The sequence below is a fragment of the Syngnathus floridae genome, chromosome 15, assembly GCF_059516105.1.
Source record: "Syngnathus floridae isolate MCC-2025c chromosome 15, RoL_Sflo_1.0, whole genome shotgun sequence".
NCBI lineage: Eukaryota > Metazoa > Chordata > Actinopteri > Syngnathiformes > Syngnathidae > Syngnathus > Syngnathus floridae.
In genome coordinates, this window is record NC_142427.1 from 5,262,769 (window position 1) to 5,280,904 (window position 18,136).

The window sequence follows — 18,136 nt, forward strand, 5'->3', positions numbered from 1 at the left end:
AGAGCAGTGAATTTTTGTCCAAAAATGTCTTTGTGATTGTGAAGGTCAGATGAGTTAAAAAAAAAAAAGAGAAACATCTTTGAGCATCTTTAAAAGATAACAGATTCACTGAAGCTCTTAATTTGAAGGTTGCACACAACTGCTGTAGGCAGTAACCACTTGTGCGATTTATGCTGCATAATTCGCGTCGGTGCAGTTGATCCAGTAGAACAAGTTGACTGCTGCAAAAATGAACTTTGCTATTCGACCTGCAACAAAAGCAGACTGTAATGACATATGGCGACTGCTCAGGGTAAGTCTGATGGCTTCATAGACAAAAAATGTGTGGTGAAACTTTTATGCGCTCCTTATTCCAGGATTTGGCAATTCATGAAAACATGCTCAACCATATGATGGTGACTTACGAAGGTATGCTCTTTTCTAATCCACCTTGCTTGACAATTTAGAAAGCTTAAATGTGACTCATGGGAGCATTCTCTCAAGAGTACTTCATATAAACAATTATTCAAATCAGCATGAAGGAATCGTTCGCTCAAATGGCTACAAAGAATGCAAGGTGTGAATCTTGCAGCACCAGACTTTGCAAATGTCTAAAGGAGTACAGAAAACATGCTTCTTATTGAAGTCAACATTAAACCCCAGTTATGCCACTGGTTCGAAAAATAGTTCCCCACTAATGGAATATTCTCTAAGAAGTGATCATTTGAAAATGTAAACTGGCAGAGATTTAGCGAAATCAAGTGCCGCCTCATTGAATTTAACTTTTTGTGTCTTCACATAAATGAATATCATTTATTCTCAAGAACACCTCGCAATAAAATTAAAAGTAGTGTCAATGTTTTATTCAGAAGTGCATATTCTGCTAATAAACTGCTTAATCATTAACCAAAGATAAGATCCGTTTTGACCTGCCTCGGTATTACAGTACGGCAAGCCGCAATAACAGGCTTGCAGATTTGCTGATATGCACAATAACCAAACTTAGCACCTAATTGTTTTCGAGTAAGGTCTGTGCTTTGTATATAAGTTTTTGTCCTCTTTAAAAAATGACTTTAGTCTGTAAAGCTCTTTTATTTCATCTTAATTGATTGTGTGGCTGTGCCTAGTGAAGTGTTTAGTGATTTATTTTGTGTATGATTAATGCTATAACTGCAGCACTACTTTTCCCTGTAGAACTGGAGCGGGATGCTTTCAGTCAGAATCCCTGGTTTGAATCCCTTGTGGCTGAAGTACCAGAGGAAAATAAATCTAAAGAAGGTAAAATGTTTCCTTTGCTATTCACAGGGGATCACACCAAGCCCTACGTATGTCAAACTGAATGCCCTCATCCCACTTCAACATAGTTCTTTGGTATGCTGAAGCCACATATTGAAGGCAAAATAACACATTTGTTTATTTGTCCCAAGCACAAGAACAGCAATTTGTTAAAATATTCAGCAAATAGCTGAGGACGTGTCGAAGCTTATCGTATTTTGTGATGTTTCTGTTTATGTCCCCTTAGGATTTAGAACCGTTGGTCTTGCACTTTACTTTTACTCATACAGTACATGGAAGGGACGCACAGTTTATTTGGAGGATTTGTACGTGATGCCAGAATTCAGAGGTAAAACATATTGAGTGCTGTAATTCTTCCTTCAATGAGTCATTGAATGATTTTGTATTATTAAAATTATCAAACTCTCAGGGCACACCACCAATGTCACAAAAAGTATGTATACTGAAGCTGGGACGTTTGGAATCACTGCTTTTAGGTATTAAATATTATTTAAAAATTCAGTTCTCCATTTTTTTCTCCAGGACTTGGCATTGGAAAAAAATTGCTGAGCACACTTGCTAAGGTACCCATTTTCATTTGTCTATATAAAAAAAAATATATATATATATTGTTCTAATGGAATAATGTTTTAATTTTGCAGGTGGCGAGAGAAAAACAATGTGTGCAGTTGGAGTTGAACGTGCTCGGCCAAAACATTAGTTCCCGATCCTTCTATGCTGCCAAAGGAGCTGAGGACATAACGGTCAGGGATGATTGGCACAGGCTACGTTTTGATGCACAAAGTCTAAATAATTTAGACTTTTTGGAAAATGGAAGAAAGGGCAATTTAATGTAATTTCCTCCTTGTGTATATACATATATGTATATGTATAAAAAAAATAAAATTGAAATACTTTTCAGGTTACTGTTGCACTCGAGCCGTCTGCTGCAATGGCTTTTTGGGTGTAATACATTCAAAAAGCGCCAGAGGACGCTACTGTTTACCCACACAAATGTATTGTTTCGAAAAGCTATCGTACGGATATACGTTGAGCTTTTGTCGGACGGAAGTTACTTATTGATTAAATACGTGTCGCAACTGGCAAATATGGACGTTAAGATACGTGTCGCTACCAAAGGAGACTGCAAAGACATATCAAGATTGATAATGGTAAGCTATTTTGACATACATGCATACAAAATGAATTAAACCCTATCGTGCTTGGCACTGTAACTTGTGGAACCAAAATTTTAATTCAATTATCTTTCAGGACTTGGCAGTCCATGACAAGATGTCGGATCAGGTGAAGCTGTCATGCGATGGTAATGTATTTCAGTGAACAAATTGCAATCCTCCAATAGTGTTGCAAAGCCACTGCAAACTCTCCACAAAATCCTTTTCTACAAAATGTTCAATTATATTTTTACAATTATCTTCCTCGTCCCTGGTACATCGGTGAATTGTTTTGATTTTTTTTTTTAACCATAGAACTCCAACGTGACGGTTTCAGCCAGAATCCCTTGTTTGAGTGTCTTGTTGCAGAGGTAGCAGATGAGAATAAATCTAAAGAAGGTAAAATATTTGCAAACCTGTGGCCTACCTGTCTCTTTTACTGTTTGTTCAGCTTTCATTTTCACCACTTGCTAAAATATGTCTGTCAATTCGAGCCTTGAACACCTCCACACACCAGTCATAAGAGGGTGTGCACACTTGTGCAACCACAATATCACTGTTGATTATTTCATGGAGCTGTCTTTAATGATCTCTTTATTTTGGTTTAGGATTCACAATTGTTGGTTATGCCCTTTACTTTTACATCTACTGCACATGGAAGGGGCGGTCCATGTATTTGGAGGATTTATATGTGATGCCGGAATTCAGAGGTAAAATGTGTTTTGGCATTTTCAGTACATCAAAAATATGTCTATTCTAATTTGTGTTTATCTCATATACATTACCCCATAATTTACTTTCAATGTATGCTTGTTCTAGATCAAAACTATGCTGTTCTGTACTATAGTGTGCCTTTTTTGAGTTGCTTTGAGTTCCAGACTGGAATATTTTCTGCCTCATGAGTTTGTTGATGTCTTCATCAGGATTTGGCATTGGAAAAAGTTTACTGAGCAATATTGCTAAGGTAAGAATGCTAGAATGTTGACAAATCCAAACATTGGCAATTTATGAGGGCAACAAAGCCAACTTATTTCTTTGTTGGCTGTGTTGTACTTTGCGGAAAAGGCGAAACACTTTTAAGCCTCGTGATGTTTGTGCAGGTGGCCAAAGAGAAGCAGTGTGCGCGGTTGCACTTGATCGTGTTGAATTGGAACACTCACTCTCTCGATTTTTATACTGCAAGAGGAGCTCAGGATCTCACTGTCAAGGAAGGCTGGCACTTGGTACATTTTGATGGACAAAGCTTGGACCATCTGGCAAATGAAACCCAACAAATTAGAAAGTTTGTTTCGGGAGAAGGCAATGTTGTGTAAATATTTGTATTTGTTTTTGGCTACATGCGCATACAATGGTTGTCATGCTACAAAGTAAACAAACGAGTTCCAGAAGATTCTCCACTACACACACAGAAGGATAACATGGTGGCATTTTTTTGTGGGCTCACCTCTGGCATTTCAAAATTGTCATTATAGATGTATATTAATGTACTAAACAAATATGAACACCCTAAAAACTAGTGTGTAATACATACTTGTGTGCCTATCTATGTTTTGCTGAATATTATTATTGAAGAAAAAAACATGCACGCTCATTCCATCCAAGTTTTGATTATAAATATCAAAAAAGACCTTGCAGGTAATGCACATGAACGTCTTCCTGTTGGATTGTATTTAAACAACACGGGGAAAAAACGGTAAAATTACGTCGAATGTAAACTATTATTTTCTTAACGTCACCAGAAACACTCGACCAAAAAAGCAGCCACTTTACGTTTTATTTTGAAGGGAGACAAAATACACGTATACAGTTCTGCTGCTTCCTGTTTTTATAAATCGGAACATAATGAAGCGAATTAATTTCAATTGAGCCGGCCAAGCCGTACGTGTAAAGTCGTGAACCGCAGCCTCAAACATGAACTTCAACATCCGTGCTGCGACTAAAGAAGACTGCAAAGACATATCAAGAATGATATTGGTGAGTGTTGCATGTTGACTTTTGCTGAGAGCTCAGTGGAAGTTTCAAAGAATTGGCTACAAAGTAACGAAGCAGGTGCATATAAATGCCGCAACGTTTTTTTTTTTTCCCAGGAGTTGGCTTTGTATGAAAAGATGACTGATCAAGTCAAGATATCATGCAAAGGTAATGATTTCACAACAGTAAACTCAAGTTGATTAAATCACAATGACGTTATTTTCAAGTATTGCTATGGTTGAGATGTTTAGTCAAGGCAAAGGCTCCTTAGACTTTACCCTCTTAGACCAAAATTTTCTGCCCCTTCTAATGGTTTGCTTTGATGCGGGTTGTAAAACATGTGGCATGAATTTCAACAGTTTTACCCCACTTTCGATCTTAGTGAGCAATTATCAGATATAATATACATTAATATAATATACATTATGTAATGATTATCCAAGATTTCCCATCTGTTGACTGGGAAGTGACACTTGAGCAAGTCAATATCGTTTACCAATCGGGACCAAACCCTGCCATAAATAACTGATATTGAATTATTGAAACCCACCCAAAAATATATTTTTTTTAATTAGAAGTCTCTTTGACATACTTTTTTTTTAATTAGAAGTCTCTTTGACATACTTCCTTGATGCCGCAATAAATTGTCAAAGCCATATATTTTTTCAAAACAGCAAGTAGATGAGTTTTTCTGTGAGGAACAGAGGGTAGATTTCCAAAGAAAATACACAAATAGATGAGAAGAAATGCAGTACCATATAAGTTAGTACTTGCCTGGCCTCTTTTATTTCCACATACATTACATGTTCTTTGCTGCCAAATAGGAGAACAGGCCTGTCAACTCTAGTAGCTCATCTCTGACAGCCCTCTTGCACAAATGTGTGCATCCTGTTTTACAATTGTCATTGCTATTTTTTCTCTATCGATACATGTCTAGATGTGCACGTTTCAGGTGAACCATGCTTTTTTTTTCTTTTTGTTTCATTTAGAACTTGAGCATGATGGTTTCTGCCAGAATCCCTTATTTGAATGTGTTGTCGCCGAGGTACCAGAAGAGAACAAATCTAGAGAAGGTAAAATGTACGTTAGTTGGTGTGTCCCACTGATGTTAATATTTCAACGAAGCATTTTAATTTGTCCACTGGGTTGCATTTTTTGTGTGTGAAGAAATACATTATTGCTGGGCTATTTGTTCCAATACTCAAAATATTCTGGTATTTTGGAGCTGGTTTAAACAAAACAAAAAAACATCAAATATGTTGGTAGGCCTCCTGTGTGGATTGTGCATGTTGAATTGAATTTAAACATTCATAATGTCATTTTTTTCTGTTCTATCATTGTTGCATGTCAATTTCAGCCTTGCAATTTTAAGCGCGGTATTTTCTGTCTTTCTGTTACAATGAAAGCAGTGTTAATTTTTCGCCAGGATTCACCATCGTCGGATACGGCCTTTACTTTTACACATACAGCACATGGAAGGGACGGGCAATGCATTTGGAGGATTTGTATGTGATGCCTGAATTCCGAGGTAAGTCAAAGTTTCACAGTTGGAATAAATATTAACCACACCGTCAGAAATGGAGGAGGAATCTATTTCTGTGCTTCAAGGTTGAACGTATCCACTGGGATAATTATTCACATTCAACTAGACTTTTGAACCATTTTTTTCCGATTAATAATCGCACGCCTATTTATGTTGATCGATCACATAAAATACAGATAAAATACATTTGTGTTTGTAATGTGAAAATAAATGTCAAAAGCTCAAGGGGTGTACACTTTTGCAGGCTACTGTTGCAGGGCAGTACGCATGACTAAGACAAGCCATTGTACAGCTTAACATAACAGCACCTTTTTATATTGAGAGTCTATTTCAGAACAAACATATTTTCTTCCTCATGAGTTTATTGATGTCTTTGACAGGAATTGGCATAGGAAAATGTTTAATGAGCACCGTTGCTAAGGTAAGATTGCCGTAGACTAACTACGTAAAGCTCCACCTTCATGGTCCAACTAAAACAAGTCATATTTGTGAAAGGTGGCTAAAGAAAACCATTGTGCACGCTTGCAATTGAACGTGTTGGAATGGAATACTCCATCACGAGACTTCTATGCTACTAGAGGAGCTCAGGATCTCACTGTGCAGGAAGGCTGGCACTTAATACGTTTTGATGGACAAAGCTTGGATGATTTGGGAAATGATAGCCGAAAGAATTAGAAGGGATTCCCCTACCTTGGATGTGACGCCCATGTTACAGAAATGTAAATTTTTGAGTTTCATTTCATTTTGGTAAACACATTTCAAAATTGGAATAAATGTTCTCTTCTTTAAATATGTTTTTGTCTCCTATTTTCTCTAATATATCTGAAGTGGTTAAAAAAAATCGTGACCATCAGTTATAAAAATAAAAAAACAAATGCATAAGTGGGTAATGCACTGAACCAGAGTGGGGAATTTCAAGGTAATATCACTTAATGGTTTTAATAAGACGAAATGATCTGGTCAGTCAGAAAGGAATCAAGCATCACATTACATCCTTAGAAATGATTTTTTTTCTACAGTATAGAAATTGATGTAAATACCTTATTTGACATAAGACATAATACTATCCTTAATTATTTTAAAAATATATTAGTATTTTGGAAAAGGAATGACTAATTATATTTTAGTATTAAACTGGTTTATTAAACAGAACTGAACCACAATGATCTTGGTGGTTGGTAAGTAATATAAATAATATAATAATGAAAATCAGATAGTCCAGCTCCACTTCTCCACTTTAACAGTAAAAAGTAATACGGTATTGACTATTATTTTTCAAACAATCCCAGTTGTGATTTCACGATTTTCCCACAGGGAGCGTCATCACCAAATAGACCTGCTGAGGTGAGCCACACAGACTCATTTGCTGCCAACAATAAAAATCACTTTCTCGTCAGCATTACTGCAATTTTTTATTTGTATACAAAGCAAAAATTACTGAAGCAAAAGTGTTTATTTCCATAAGTCATAAATGTCACAAATATAAATATTTCCATAAATGTACATCAAATTCACAGTGACTTCAATGTTTTTTTGGGGCACGGTATTTATTTTTAACAGTACAGTAGTCTTAACATCTAAATTTTGAGTCAGCGTATTTAATTACCCAACAATTGATTAGCTCCCATTTTTCAACTGCGTATAAAAATAATTAGTTGTTCTAATAAACTCTTAATCATGACTTGCTTTCACTTTGTGATTTTTATTTCCCATGTAGGTCCTGACACACACAGTAGCCATGCACACTGATCATGCCTTCATTGCTCTAAAGATACTGTTATCTTTACTGCTCTACTACCGTCCTCATATGTATTGTGGTGGGTGGATCACTGTGCATCAACATTACGAGTAGTTCAAATGAGTAAAGAAAAAAAAACAATTTGACTGCATTTCAATAATTGTTTCATCTAAGTAACTTGTCACACATATGCATTTCTTCCATAGTTGCTGGGGGCGGATCGAGATGTAGTGGACAGCACACGTCCCCTGGAGGACGGCTGGTATGGGTAAGGCCTAAGAATCAAAAGATGTGGTTAAACACGACGTCAACTTCTACTCATGGAAAACGTTAGCTTTGATACATACACTTTTTCACCTGGCTCCTTACAACTGCACGAAAACATCAGACAGCCACCTCCGCACAGGGCAAGTATGGCCGACGACCAGCCGATGTACAAACCTTCTCCGATCTCGTACCTGTGTCACAGTGAAATTGCACAAAATTATTTGATTTGTGTCTTGTTAAACTTCAAAATCAATCAAGTATGCACTCTTACTTTGTCCCTGGGTAGAACTGGTCAAAGAATTCCTGTGTGATGTTGGCTGCATACCAAGATATAGCGATCATGGTGCACATCCCTAGAAAAGTCCACAACATGCTGTAAGTATTTATTTTTTTTTAACACAAAGGGAAAACAACAAATTACCAGACCTACGATTTTACGTATAAAAAAAAAAAGATGTTGATGTGATATTTTTTTGCATAATGTGGAAAGTAATAGTGAATGTTTTAAAATGAATGTGCAATGAAATTTTTTATCTATACACTGTCCCTTTAATGGCACAACTAAGTTGGGGCAACATTAGCTGATTGCATGCGATGTCTATGCCTTTACACTGTACAGGCAAACAACTCATGATAACTCTTGACCAGGTTTAAGATAGCTTGTCTCCTGTACATAGATTAGAGTACCTGACATGTTAGCTTTTCGGGTGTTGGAGGTAAGAGTGAAAAGGTTCATTTGTGCTATGGAAAGAATTAAAATCTATGTAACATTGACTTCGTGAGCTTGTTGTGGAATCTGAGGAGTTGCTTTTCCCCCATGATTATGCCAAAGCCACTTGACCTATTTGCACTTCATTTTGTGGAGGGGTGGGGCACTGTAATAGGAAAACATGGTTTGTTTTGATCAATGCATTTTTTTCAAATCTCAATTTCTGTAATATCACTCTATTTTTTAAAGACAGAATATAGGAAGTGGAGGTGTAGGATTTGTTTCAAATGTTGGCCTTTCTGCTCTGTTATGCACCATTGAAGTTCATAAATGTTTTTGTTCTTACCCTGTAGTAAGAAGAACACCCCTCCAATTGTGGCAATCCTCCCCTTCAGAATGTAGTTTTCGCCTCCAATTTTGGAGCACTGCATTCCAACCAGAGTTCCCACCAGCCCAAACGTCCCGAACACAATGGAAGCAATCATCAGTGCTCGAGATGCTTGGATGTACCCTGCACACAAACACGAATGATGAGTTTATTGGTAAGACAACACACACACAGCAAAACAAATCACAATAATACTTTCACCAAGTGCCAATTTCAACAAATAAGTAATTTCAGGACTGCTCTATATTGTTCCTTAGTTATCGAATAGCAGCCTCCACATTTGATATAAAAGTGACATCATTTTTCTGTGCATCGAATTATTTACAAAATGAATCTTTAATATATGACAATGTTTTGCCTACTTATAAAGAAAAACTAAGTACTAAACATGATGTGCATCCCCTCTAGGATCATTTATTCCAAACATGAAACTAAAAAAAAAAAATGAAATGCTACAAAATATCAGCATAGTAAAATGAAAAAAAAAGCATTCTTTTATTCCCCCAACCATCCATTAGTATCCCACTTAAGGAAACCATACAATTGCCATTCATGTAAATAATATTATCTTGTGACCACATGGTTTTCCATGTCCAGTCTGAAGGTTATGACCTAGAGGTTGAAACCATTTTATGTTTTATTTTATTTTTTTACTGAGGTTATTCTTGCTCTTGATTGTCCTTTACTGTTGTATTTTTTTATACTGCCCATCTTATATTACCTGCTGTTAACTAAAGAGCATCACCCGCAGAGTGATATCATTCTGACACGCAGATGCCGCTATGGTCAATGCTAAAAAACAACTCAAGAAATCTGATCAAAGCTGAAAACAAGAACCAAATTCTCAATGTGTTGGCCCTTTTTTATGGCTGCTCTGGCTCTGTACAACTTTCTACAAATAGATATATTTTTTCCCTTAACCCAATGGAGTAGTCGACACATTAAAAGTTTTGAACACATACCGCTTAGTGCGAGCAACGAAGGAAAATCGCGGCAGTTGTGAACTCCTATCGAGTCAGTGGCGCAGGACATCCAGAGATTCTCATAGATGGTGGACGTGGTGATCACGTTACCGTCCACCGTTGACACTCTCCAGTATCGATTGGGAAGGGCGACCCCGGCCATCAGCCATCCCAGAAAACCCAGGAAGAAAGCAAACGCTTCCACTACGGGATTCATAACTCTATCGTGCTTGATCCAGCCTGTCTTAGAGCTTTCCAGAAAAGCTTCTTACCAATCTCGCCTGGCTAAACTATCTTCAAGAATAAACGTGTTGTTTTTCCTCTGGCCCAGCGTTCTCAGTGTGCCACAGAAACCTCCTTATTAATGATTAATCCCAAACTGCCCTCTTATGATTTCTATTAGATCTGTTGAACCTTTTTCAAAAGTGCACTTGTTTACCCAACTCAAGGGAAGTGAGGTTGAACCTCGACACCCGGCGTCTAACATCTATAGACTCAGAGCCATTTGTCACCTTCTGACAAGCTCTTTGAACACTGTCAATAAATCTCTGTCAGTACTGATGGGATCCAAGTCCCAGTTGGGCTCCAATGCCCGCAGGGATGATGTGGAACGTCATTGGTCGTGAGGGGTGTGGGCGCATCAACACGTTCCCACCCACTGATAAAAAAAAACAAAAAAAACTACCCACTGATAAAAACCATTTGCTTAAAAAAAAAAAAAAGGGGGGGGGAGGCATTTTTTCTGGTTTAAATGTTTACTCGCATCCTGCAGACATGTTAAAGGTTTGAAATTTGTGTATATATGGTTTGGAGGAGATAATGTCATATTTTACATGTGAAATTTGATGATGATCTGACTTGACATATACGTTTTAATGTGAAAATTAAAATATGAAATTGCTTGATTGTCTTTTCAAAAATAAAAGTGTATTTAAATAATCCAAAGGGTTTTTTTAGAGTTTCAATACATTTTGCTTATGAACCAGTAATATTAGCTATTTAGAACTGATTGTGTGCCACTTACAGAAACTGATTAACGGAATTGTTTTCCCATCGTGAATTAAAAAAAAGAATCCCAATTTCTTCATATTAAATCATATGAGATCATAAGATTGGACAAAATTAAGATATTTATAATACGATTTAAAATAGAAGTTTTTAAAAATGTTTTGGACGAAAGTTCATTACAGATGATTTGTTGAAGTTATGTGCAGTAAAAACTAAATACAGAATTCAGTAATGTCAAAAAAAAATCTGTCATTTACTGTACATTAAAAAAATAACAATCACTGTCCAGTGAAAATAAAGAATTTAATTTCAATTCAGATTAGTTTTGTCATTTGGAAGAAAATTGAAATTACCATTATACTGTAGCTCAATCAAAGTGAAGTTGCTTTTCTTTTGCAAAGTTAAAATATTCCAAGTATTGTCTTGATACCAATTTACATCATCAAATACATTATACTAAATCATATCGTAAACTAACTACATTTCTTTTTTTGCAATATCAAGCAGTTCTAATGAGGTATAAAGAAAATGCACACTCAGCTTTAACCTACAGCTGAATCATCATTACTTTACATGCAAATGTAATGTTGAAGCCTGAGCGCGTGAAAAGCCATCAGTATATTTTTTAACAACATTTTTGTTTTTAATATATAAAAACTTTACTTACCAGGTAGGGCAAAAAGGGATGGAAATTCTCGGCAGTCATAAACCCCAGTAGAATCACTCGCGCAAGACATCCACAAGTTCTCATATATTGCTGAGGTTGTAATTACACTACCATCTGTGGTGGATTCTTTCCAATACTGGTGTTCTAATGATATAAAAACCATGATCCAGCCTAGAAAACCAAGTACAAGTGCTGTAATTTCAACAATGTCCCTCATTTTGCAAGTAATGTTCTCCGCAAGTAATGTTCTCTAGGTAACTAGAGGAGGTTTTGCCTTCTAAGGAGCTCTAATGGCAACTTCTGTATCTAATGTACATTTTGAAGTGCACGCAGGTTTTTTTTCCTCATGCACTCAAACATACTGGGACTAATTTGAACATTGATTTGTTGGCTGTAGTTACATGATATGTCTGCTATTCCCGCCCAAAATTGATTACATTTCACGTGCGTGGCACGTTACTGTAGAAATGTAAGCATACAAGGAACTCCCCCCCAACACGCGCACACACACACACACACACACACACACCTTTTGATCTTGCAGAGGTGAAATTTTGTCAAATACATTACACTGCTTTATGTTATGTAACTACTTGTGAAATTTACTGGGATTCTTTGGCCGTCTTTAGATTCTGCAGTCTAGATCTGCCTTTAGAGGCACTTTATATGTTGTATTAGCATTTTATTAAACCTAATTGACGAGATATTTAGGATCATTTTATATGACTTCAGTGATATGAATGACTGAATCAAATGTATTATAGTCAAAAATTTTTAACAAAAAAACGCTGCCTTATTCATTGATAAATGAAGTCAGCCCAAGTGAAATGTGAGGATTTTGGAAATATTTTAATCTCTGTGAATTTATTTGGATTTTCATCATAACCATGATCTTGTCTCCCTCCCTCTTTGGACAATTGGTAGCTTGGGATTTTCAAGAGGTTATTTCAAGTTCCATGAGCAAATATTAATAAATTAAGTGGGGTGAATAGAGGGCAGAGTATACATTGAAACCTGTGTCAGGCAAAGTGTCTATCTTAGCACCAGTTAAGCATTAACAAATATAAAACACAAAAGATGCATTGAAATTGTTGGCTAGGTAAATAATTTTTTTTCTACTGGAGCTTATGGATTCAACAATGATGTCTGTCCTTTTCCAAATAGTTCGTGGACGTACTGTACTATACTGATGTCCATTAAAAGAAATTGGCCAGTACCACAAAAATATTAATTTATTTTTATTTATAATGAATCAGAATGTGGAATTGCGCAAAAGGAAGAGATATTTTAGAGGATAGTTTGGGGTGTCATGCGATATTATAAACATTAAAATGTGTCTGTTTCTTTTTATGGTTTTAGTTTTATCTTATCTTATCTTATCTATTTTTCTACTGTTGTCAAGTAATCTGCGGGAAAGTTCAAAGTTCCGCCGTATATCTACCATATTGAGCAGACATTCAGGCTTTAAATCATAATCATATTTCTGTTAATATTTTATTTTCTTGCCCTTCCCTTCATCTTCTGAAATAAGCGTTCCCTCGTGTCCCCGTTGACCCCGCTGCTCAATGGAGAAGTGGCCTTGAAACTTTTTTTTGTTTTTTTTTGGGCGTTCAAAAACGTATCTGTTCCTTTTTTTGAACACATCCCCGTCACTTGGCTGACGGCTGTGTGTGACAAGTATGCGAAAGGCTCACGTTGGGTTGCCAAATTATATTTAAATAGTGTGTATGCGTTAGAACAGTCATTATTTGACTATGCGACGAGTTTCGATGAGGTGATTCATCACCATGACTGCTGCTTTTTGTCCCTCCGTCAGGTGTGCATAAACGTGATTTGAAGATCACTAATGCATGCATCCTTTGCAGCATTCAGTCGGTTGAAGTCAGGCAATATATCACTCGTTTGTGCAGAATTGCTCACAATAGAAGATATCAGACTGCACATACTGAAAGTAAAGGCAATATGTTAATGGCGGGCTGGATCAGATTTCCATGTGACCTGTGTTCTCTTCTAGCCTTGCACGTTCCCTGAACAGTGGAGAGGGACACATATGTATGCTCAGCAAAATTTTATTCATTGTGCTTCTAGCTATGACATATGCAAAGAACATTTACAGTACCTTAGTTGATATGCATTATATTTATGAAGCTAACAGAGGCCACACATGCAACAATAAAATTACAAGTTCATGCTCATTAGGTTTTTTCTTTTTTAACAATGTTGTATTATTGTGGTATATATATATATATACCACAATAATATATATATATATATATATATACACAGTTTCACTATAGCTAAAGATTAATGTACTATATTTAATACTACAGTTGTATGCTTCCGGGACATTTTATTGGGTACACTGCACAGTTTCATGAGAGCTGCAACAGGAGTTGAATTTTAAAAAACTCGACTAAGACAGTAATCATTTGTCAGCATTTTTTTGTTGAAGCTCTCAAACAGTGGTGTAAAATTGCACCACTTCACACCGACAGAAGTTTTTACTATTTTGACAGTCTTATTTAGCAAAAATAAATCAATAAACTCATTCTACTTTAAAGAATCACACATCCTCCGCCTTTGGCTTCCACATAGTTTGGGTCGAGGTCATTAGGGAGTTTTCCATTCTCACCCCAGATATTCATCTCTCCAAACACACCCGTCTCGATCATCTCCTCCTGCCACGGGATCGGAACGTTGCCCGAGGCAAAGTCGGCAAAGAACTCTGTATCCTTGTTATCCATGACCACACCTTTAATGGTGCTAAAGGCACCTACGTCGTCGATATCTTTGGCGTAGACCATCCTGGGGTCAGGGACAAATGGTGGAGGCAGCATACCTTGGTGAAAATGAGAAAAAAATAATGTATTTATTAATTCTGGTTTGGGTGCATACTTGACTGATTGTTTTTGAAGGCCTCACCAGCCTCAAGACGGCCCCAATTGATCTCCTTAAAGAAGGGTTGGCTCTTGAGCTCAGCGCACTCGTTGTTTTTGAACCCGAGGCGTTTCACAGGATCCTTTTCCAACAAGCCTTCACAAATAGCTTTGCATTCTTTGCTAAAGTTGGGAGTGTATGGAACCGGATCGTTCAGAATTCTGCGAGCCACCTCGTCATTCTCCACCTGAAGAAAGGGTGCAATTAGCAAATGTATTCACATAGTGGGAGAGACCTCTTGGCTGTGTTCTCGACCTTCTCTCCTCGTATTCTGAAAGGTCCTTTAGCTGCGATCATCTCAAACAGAGTCACCCCCAGAGTGAAATAATCCACTGTGTAGTCATATTCCTTTTTCTGGAGTAGCTCTGGAGCCATGAAACCTTTGAAAAGATTTCATGAGATCATCTAGTGACTACTCACCGAAATGCACTTTGAGAAAGACTTTTTGTCACTTACCGGGAGTTCCTGCATAACCAGATGTTTTGTCTTTTCCTGGTGGAAGTTCCACAGCCAAGCCCAAATCTGATAGCCGGACGTGTCCTGAGTGATGAGATGCATTGATTACATCAGGACCATATATGTGTCTATTGAAAGTCTCCATGTTGTTCTTTACTCCTAAGATCTGACCTGCATCATCGAGCAGCACATTCTCTGGCTTCAGGTCTCTGTAGACGATCCTGTGCTGGTGAAGGTGCTCCAGGCCACAGATGATCTGTGCCGTGTAGAAAGAAGCTCTTTTCTCATTGAAGCCAGGATTTTTTTCATCCACGTTGTACATATGAAACCTGAGGAAGAAGGAGGGAGAACTTTATGCATCTTTGGAGTTAACAAAATGAAAATTGCTCTAAAGACTTCTTGAGCCTCTTAAGTACTCTTACTGTCTGACTTAAAGCGTGACGCACCTGACGGCCTAGTGTGTATTTTAGCTTTAAGGTTTATCTATACTTGAACTAATTAGCAGACATTGGAGTAAGTGTATTGGGGGGCTGCTCCTATGCCTCCAAGTAAAGTATAGAGTTTGGGCACACGGGTTCCAACTGTGTGTGTGTGCATAAAGCACCTGAGATCCCCACCATTCATGATGGTCATAACTAAGCAGAGGTCAGTCTTGGTCTGGAAAGCGTAAGCCAGCGACACAATGAAGCGACTGTGGACTTTGGCTAGGATGCGCTTCTCCACAATCGCACCCTAAATATGGATAAGAATGAGGAAAATTAGTATTGTTTTTTTTTTTTGGGCAGTGTTTCCCATAATCCTTCAGTGCACTACGCTGAGCTTCTTTGCAGGGTTTTTCACAAGCTTCTTTTCACTCAGCTGTAATAGTAAAGACTAACCCGCTAAACTCACAACTTAGAATGGATTTCCTGTTAACTTTGGCACTTTACCTCGTAGCCTTTGCGTTTCTTGAGCCTCTTTTTATCCAGCTTTTTATTCGCGTACATTTTACCGGTGGCCTTAGCCTGACAAGCGTAGACTTCTCCGAATCCTCCCTTTCCAAGGACCCTGAAGTCCATGAACCACTCCTCGTCAACGGGCTGGCTTTCCAACGTCTTGAACTGAACGTAACGCAGGAAGTACATGCTTTGCTTGAAGCCCGCCATGGCCTTTGCCTCCAGGTGTTTGAGGAGCTGTTTCTCGCTCTCTTTAAATAAGTCACCGTGGACGTTTTTGAAGTCTTCCTTCACCCGGGTGACAGCCTTCTCCTCCAGGAAGCTGCAGAAAGTCTTGGATGTCGACTCGTAGTATTTATTGACCATTCTTTGGGCCTTCTGAACTCTGTCCTTCTCCTGACAAATGACGTAGTCTTCAATGTCCTTCCAAAGCTCTGCCGCGGTTTTGTGGGTGGCATCGCTCTCCAGAAACTGCTGAAAAAGCCGCTTGCCGATGGGTTCTTTGACGCACATGATGTCGAAGGTTTTGCCCACGGACGCTTTCATGTGTTCGCATTCTCTGATGTGTGGCAGTTTCAGCCTGGCCCGCAACTTTTTGTCTCTCAGGTTGGCCGCCGCCGCACCATCCACACTTCCTCGTGCTGACACGTAGGCCGAGTTGGCCACCACCGTCTCCAATCCACCGATGTCCATGCTCGCTCAACTTTTGCCTGCAACATGTAAAAAGGATAAGAAAGCCAACCCAATTACAGTAAACTCGCATGTCACTGTGATTAAACATTTGGTCAAGCAGTACAATTTTCCTCCACTTTAAAATCCAACCACGATAACCCCCATTAACTAATGAGGAATGTTATCTCTGTGAAGGCATATTGTTCTCATGCTTTGGCTCTCTTTCAATTGTACATCAGAGGAAACAGCGTCTTGTCCTGTGCTGCACCCTGCTGTTCAAATACTAACAAGGTGAAAAAACTAAATGGGACAAGAAAAGTGGATTGTTTAATTAAGACTTCCTGGGTGTAAACCTCTTGACCTGGAACACTTGTTTCAATTGATAGTGCAAGTGCCACCCTCTTTCTACATAATCCAATTAACACTGACTTTTGATACTTGCGATTTACAGATGATTGGCCTCAGCGGTAATTAACCCACATTCTTTTTAAACAAATCTAATCCCATCGTCCATTCAATACCAATGTCTGTGTATTTATTTTAATTACCCTCAATTCCTCTCAGGAACCAAAGGAAAGTATTTTGGGCATTAACCCCCAAAATAAAAAAATATAAAAATTTATTCCTGAGAGGAATTGATGGCAATTCAGTTCATTGACTTAATGATGCAAAAGTGAGAATTTTTGCATTCAAATTCTTGACGGCCGCCGTCAAGAATACTTGCGCATCTAAATTGCAGTTTAAATCAATCATAATAATAATAATAATGTGAAAATATGTTTTATGTGTAATACAAGATTTTTAAATATATATTACATCTTAATAGCAATGCTGACAGTCCATTTATTCCCTTCAATATTTGACGTCCATTTTGATGAATATTGAGTAGCACCTACCTTAACTTTCTGCTGCAGTCTCAACCGATGACCAATTCAATATTATTTTTGCTGCTGCTTGGTCCTCCATTAACATGTATAGGTGGTCTTGAGCATCTCCACTATGAAGACTGTCTCCTCGCCCCCTCACACAGTGTAGTGAATGAAAGACACTTTGGGTGGAGCTTTTGTGTGCGCCTGAAATCCAGTTTGGTGCTTCCTTTGGTGGCCAGGATTATACGTGGGGCCACTTGACAGAAGCTATTAGTGTAACTAGTAGAATATGGGTTTTCTTTTTCTAAGTTATCAACTAACTGGGTGTTAATAACCATTCCAAGCAAACACTTCCAGAGAAAGCATCTTTCTATGATAACATTCTTGCAAGTGATTTGTAGTGGTCTAAATTTGACATTACAGTTGAATATTGATATTGACATTACACGTGGAAATATGCAGCGCCTTGAAAGTGAAGTAGCCCTTGAAATAATCTGTAAAATTACAAATTGTGTTTTCAAATCCTGTGACTCTGGCACAAGCACAGTTGACAAATTGCCAAGCCTCCACAAGCGGCTGAGTTTA

At 37.8% G+C, this 18,136-nt stretch overlaps 5 protein-coding genes and 1 long non-coding RNA gene across 11 annotated transcripts; 4 read left to right on the forward strand and 2 right to left on the reverse strand.

Annotated features, from left to right (window-relative positions):
* Positions 1-176: 176 nt before the first annotated feature.
* LOC148386012 (thialysine N-epsilon-acetyltransferase-like) lies at positions 177-2,120 on the forward strand. Of its 2 annotated transcripts, XM_088399545.1 has the most exons (7): positions 177-292; positions 357-408; positions 1,174-1,257; positions 1,502-1,603; positions 1,685-1,708; positions 1,798-1,838; positions 1,917-2,120. In XM_088399545.1, exons 1-7 carry the CDS (start codon positions 230-232, stop codon positions 2,109-2,111), a joined length of 561 nt encoding a protein of 186 aa, XP_088255671.1. In that variant the 5' UTR covers positions 177-229; the 3' UTR covers positions 2,112-2,120. The 2 variants fall into 2 exon arrangements, with proteins under 2 accessions (XP_088255671.1, XP_088255672.1); XM_088399546.1 differs by lacking the exon at positions 1,685-1,708.
* A 139-nt stretch (positions 2,121-2,259) lies between these two features.
* LOC148386013 (thialysine N-epsilon-acetyltransferase-like) lies at positions 2,260-3,971 on the forward strand. 2 transcript variants are annotated; one of them, XM_088399536.1, is made up of 6 exons: positions 2,260-2,426; positions 2,527-2,578; positions 2,739-2,828; positions 3,038-3,139; positions 3,353-3,393; positions 3,530-3,971. In XM_088399536.1, the coding sequence occupies exons 1-6, from the start codon at positions 2,364-2,366 to the stop codon at positions 3,740-3,742; spliced, it is 561 nt and encodes a 186-aa protein (XP_088255662.1). In that variant the 5' UTR covers positions 2,260-2,363; the 3' UTR covers positions 3,743-3,971. The 2 variants fall into 2 exon arrangements, with proteins under 2 accessions (XP_088255662.1, XP_088255663.1); XM_088399537.1 differs by having other exon boundaries at positions 2,261-2,426; positions 2,745-2,828.
* Positions 3,972-4,156: 185 nt separating this feature from the next.
* LOC148386014 (thialysine N-epsilon-acetyltransferase-like) lies at positions 4,157-6,733 on the forward strand. 3 transcript variants are annotated; one of them, XM_088399547.1, is made up of 6 exons: positions 4,157-4,403; positions 4,517-4,568; positions 5,390-5,480; positions 5,807-5,928; positions 6,324-6,364; positions 6,439-6,733. In XM_088399547.1, the coding sequence occupies exons 1-6, from the start codon at positions 4,341-4,343 to the stop codon at positions 6,616-6,618; spliced, it is 549 nt and encodes a 182-aa protein (XP_088255673.1). In that variant the 5' UTR covers positions 4,157-4,340; the 3' UTR covers positions 6,619-6,733. The 3 variants fall into 3 exon arrangements, with proteins under 3 accessions (XP_088255673.1, XP_088255674.1, XP_088255675.1); XM_088399548.1 differs by having other exon boundaries at positions 4,158-4,403; positions 5,810-5,928; XM_088399549.1 differs by having other exon boundaries at positions 4,202-4,403; positions 5,390-5,473; positions 5,827-5,928.
* Positions 6,734-7,301: 568 nt separating this feature from the next.
* Positions 7,302-10,952, forward strand: LOC148386015 (uncharacterized). Its single transcript, XR_015863255.1, has 3 exons — positions 7,302-7,760; positions 7,888-8,323; positions 9,011-10,952. It is a non-coding gene; the product is annotated as an uncharacterized LOC148386015 (long non-coding RNA).
* On the reverse strand, positions 7,344-11,959 carry LOC148386016 (claudin-15-like). 2 transcript variants are annotated; one of them, XM_088399539.1, is made up of 5 exons: positions 11,683-11,959; positions 9,004-9,168; positions 8,220-8,301; positions 8,029-8,139; positions 7,344-7,956 (listed from the first exon to the last, which is right to left on the reverse strand). In XM_088399539.1, the coding sequence occupies exons 1-5, from the start codon at positions 11,897-11,899 to the stop codon at positions 7,863-7,865; spliced, it is 669 nt and encodes a 222-aa protein (XP_088255665.1). In that variant the 5' UTR covers positions 11,900-11,959; the 3' UTR covers positions 7,344-7,862. The 2 variants fall into 2 exon arrangements, with proteins under 2 accessions (XP_088255665.1, XP_088255664.1); XM_088399538.1 differs by lacking the exon at positions 11,683-11,959 and adding an exon at positions 10,008-10,530 and having other exon boundaries at positions 7,354-7,956.
* A 2,037-nt stretch (positions 11,960-13,996) lies between these two features.
* grk1b (G protein-coupled receptor kinase 1 b) lies at positions 13,997-17,979 on the reverse strand. Its single transcript, XM_088399529.1, has 8 exons — positions 17,579-17,979; positions 16,005-16,720; positions 15,680-15,807; positions 15,247-15,404; positions 15,076-15,159; positions 14,875-14,999; positions 14,605-14,806; positions 13,997-14,521 (listed from the first exon to the last, which is right to left on the reverse strand). The coding sequence occupies exons 2-8, from the start codon at positions 16,701-16,703 to the stop codon at positions 14,238-14,240; spliced, it is 1,680 nt and encodes a 559-aa protein (XP_088255655.1). The 5' UTR covers positions 16,704-16,720; positions 17,579-17,979; the 3' UTR covers positions 13,997-14,237.
* Positions 17,980-18,136: the final 157 nt, after the last annotated feature.

Bases quoted from the DNA above. Each gene is read 5' to 3' on its own strand.
- LOC148386016 (XM_088399539.1), bottom strand. From the start codon at position 11,899: ATGAGGGACATTGTTGAAATTACAGCACTTGTACTTGGTTTTCTAGGC. The intron at 9,169-11,682 runs GTAAGTAAAGTT...GTTTGTGTGCAG, and splicing joins ATCCCTTTTTGCCCTACCTG to GGTACATCCAAGCATCTCGA. The intron at 8,302-9,003 runs GTAAGAACAAAA...GGACTTTTCTAG, and splicing joins GGTGTTCTTCTTACTACAGG to GGATGTGCACCATGATCGCT.
- grk1b (XM_088399529.1), bottom strand. From the start codon at position 16,703: ATGGACATCGGTGGATTGGAGACGGTGGTGGCCAACTCGGCCTACGTG. The intron at 15,808-16,004 runs GTAAAGTGCCAA...ATCCATATTTAG, and splicing joins AGAAACGCAAAGGCTACGAG to GGTGCGATTGTGGAGAAGCG. The intron at 14,522-14,604 runs GTGAGGCCTTCA...ATTTTCACCAAG, and splicing joins TTGGGGCCGTCTTGAGGCTG to GTATGCTGCCTCCACCATTT.
- LOC148386012 (XM_088399545.1), top strand. From the start codon at position 230: ATGAACTTTGCTATTCGACCTGCAACAAAAGCAGACTGTAATGACATA. The intron at 293-356 runs GTAAGTCTGATG...TCCTTATTCCAG, and splicing joins ACATATGGCGACTGCTCAGG to GATTTGGCAATTCATGAAAA. The intron at 1,258-1,501 runs GTAAAATGTTTC...ATGTCCCCTTAG, and splicing joins GGAAAATAAATCTAAAGAAG to GATTTAGAACCGTTGGTCTT.
- LOC148386013 (XM_088399536.1), top strand. From the start codon at position 2,364: ATGGACGTTAAGATACGTGTCGCTACCAAAGGAGACTGCAAAGACATA. The intron at 3,140-3,352 runs GTAAAATGTGTT...TGTCTTCATCAG, and splicing joins TGTGATGCCGGAATTCAGAG to GATTTGGCATTGGAAAAAGT. The intron at 3,394-3,529 runs GTAAGAATGCTA...ATGTTTGTGCAG, and splicing joins TACTGAGCAATATTGCTAAG to GTGGCCAAAGAGAAGCAGTG.
- LOC148386014 (XM_088399547.1), top strand. From the start codon at position 4,341: ATGAACTTCAACATCCGTGCTGCGACTAAAGAAGACTGCAAAGACATA. The intron at 4,404-4,516 runs GTGAGTGTTGCA...TTTTTTTCCCAG, and splicing joins ACATATCAAGAATGATATTG to GAGTTGGCTTTGTATGAAAA. The intron at 5,929-6,323 runs GTAAGTCAAAGT...TGTCTTTGACAG, and splicing joins TGTGATGCCTGAATTCCGAG to GAATTGGCATAGGAAAATGT.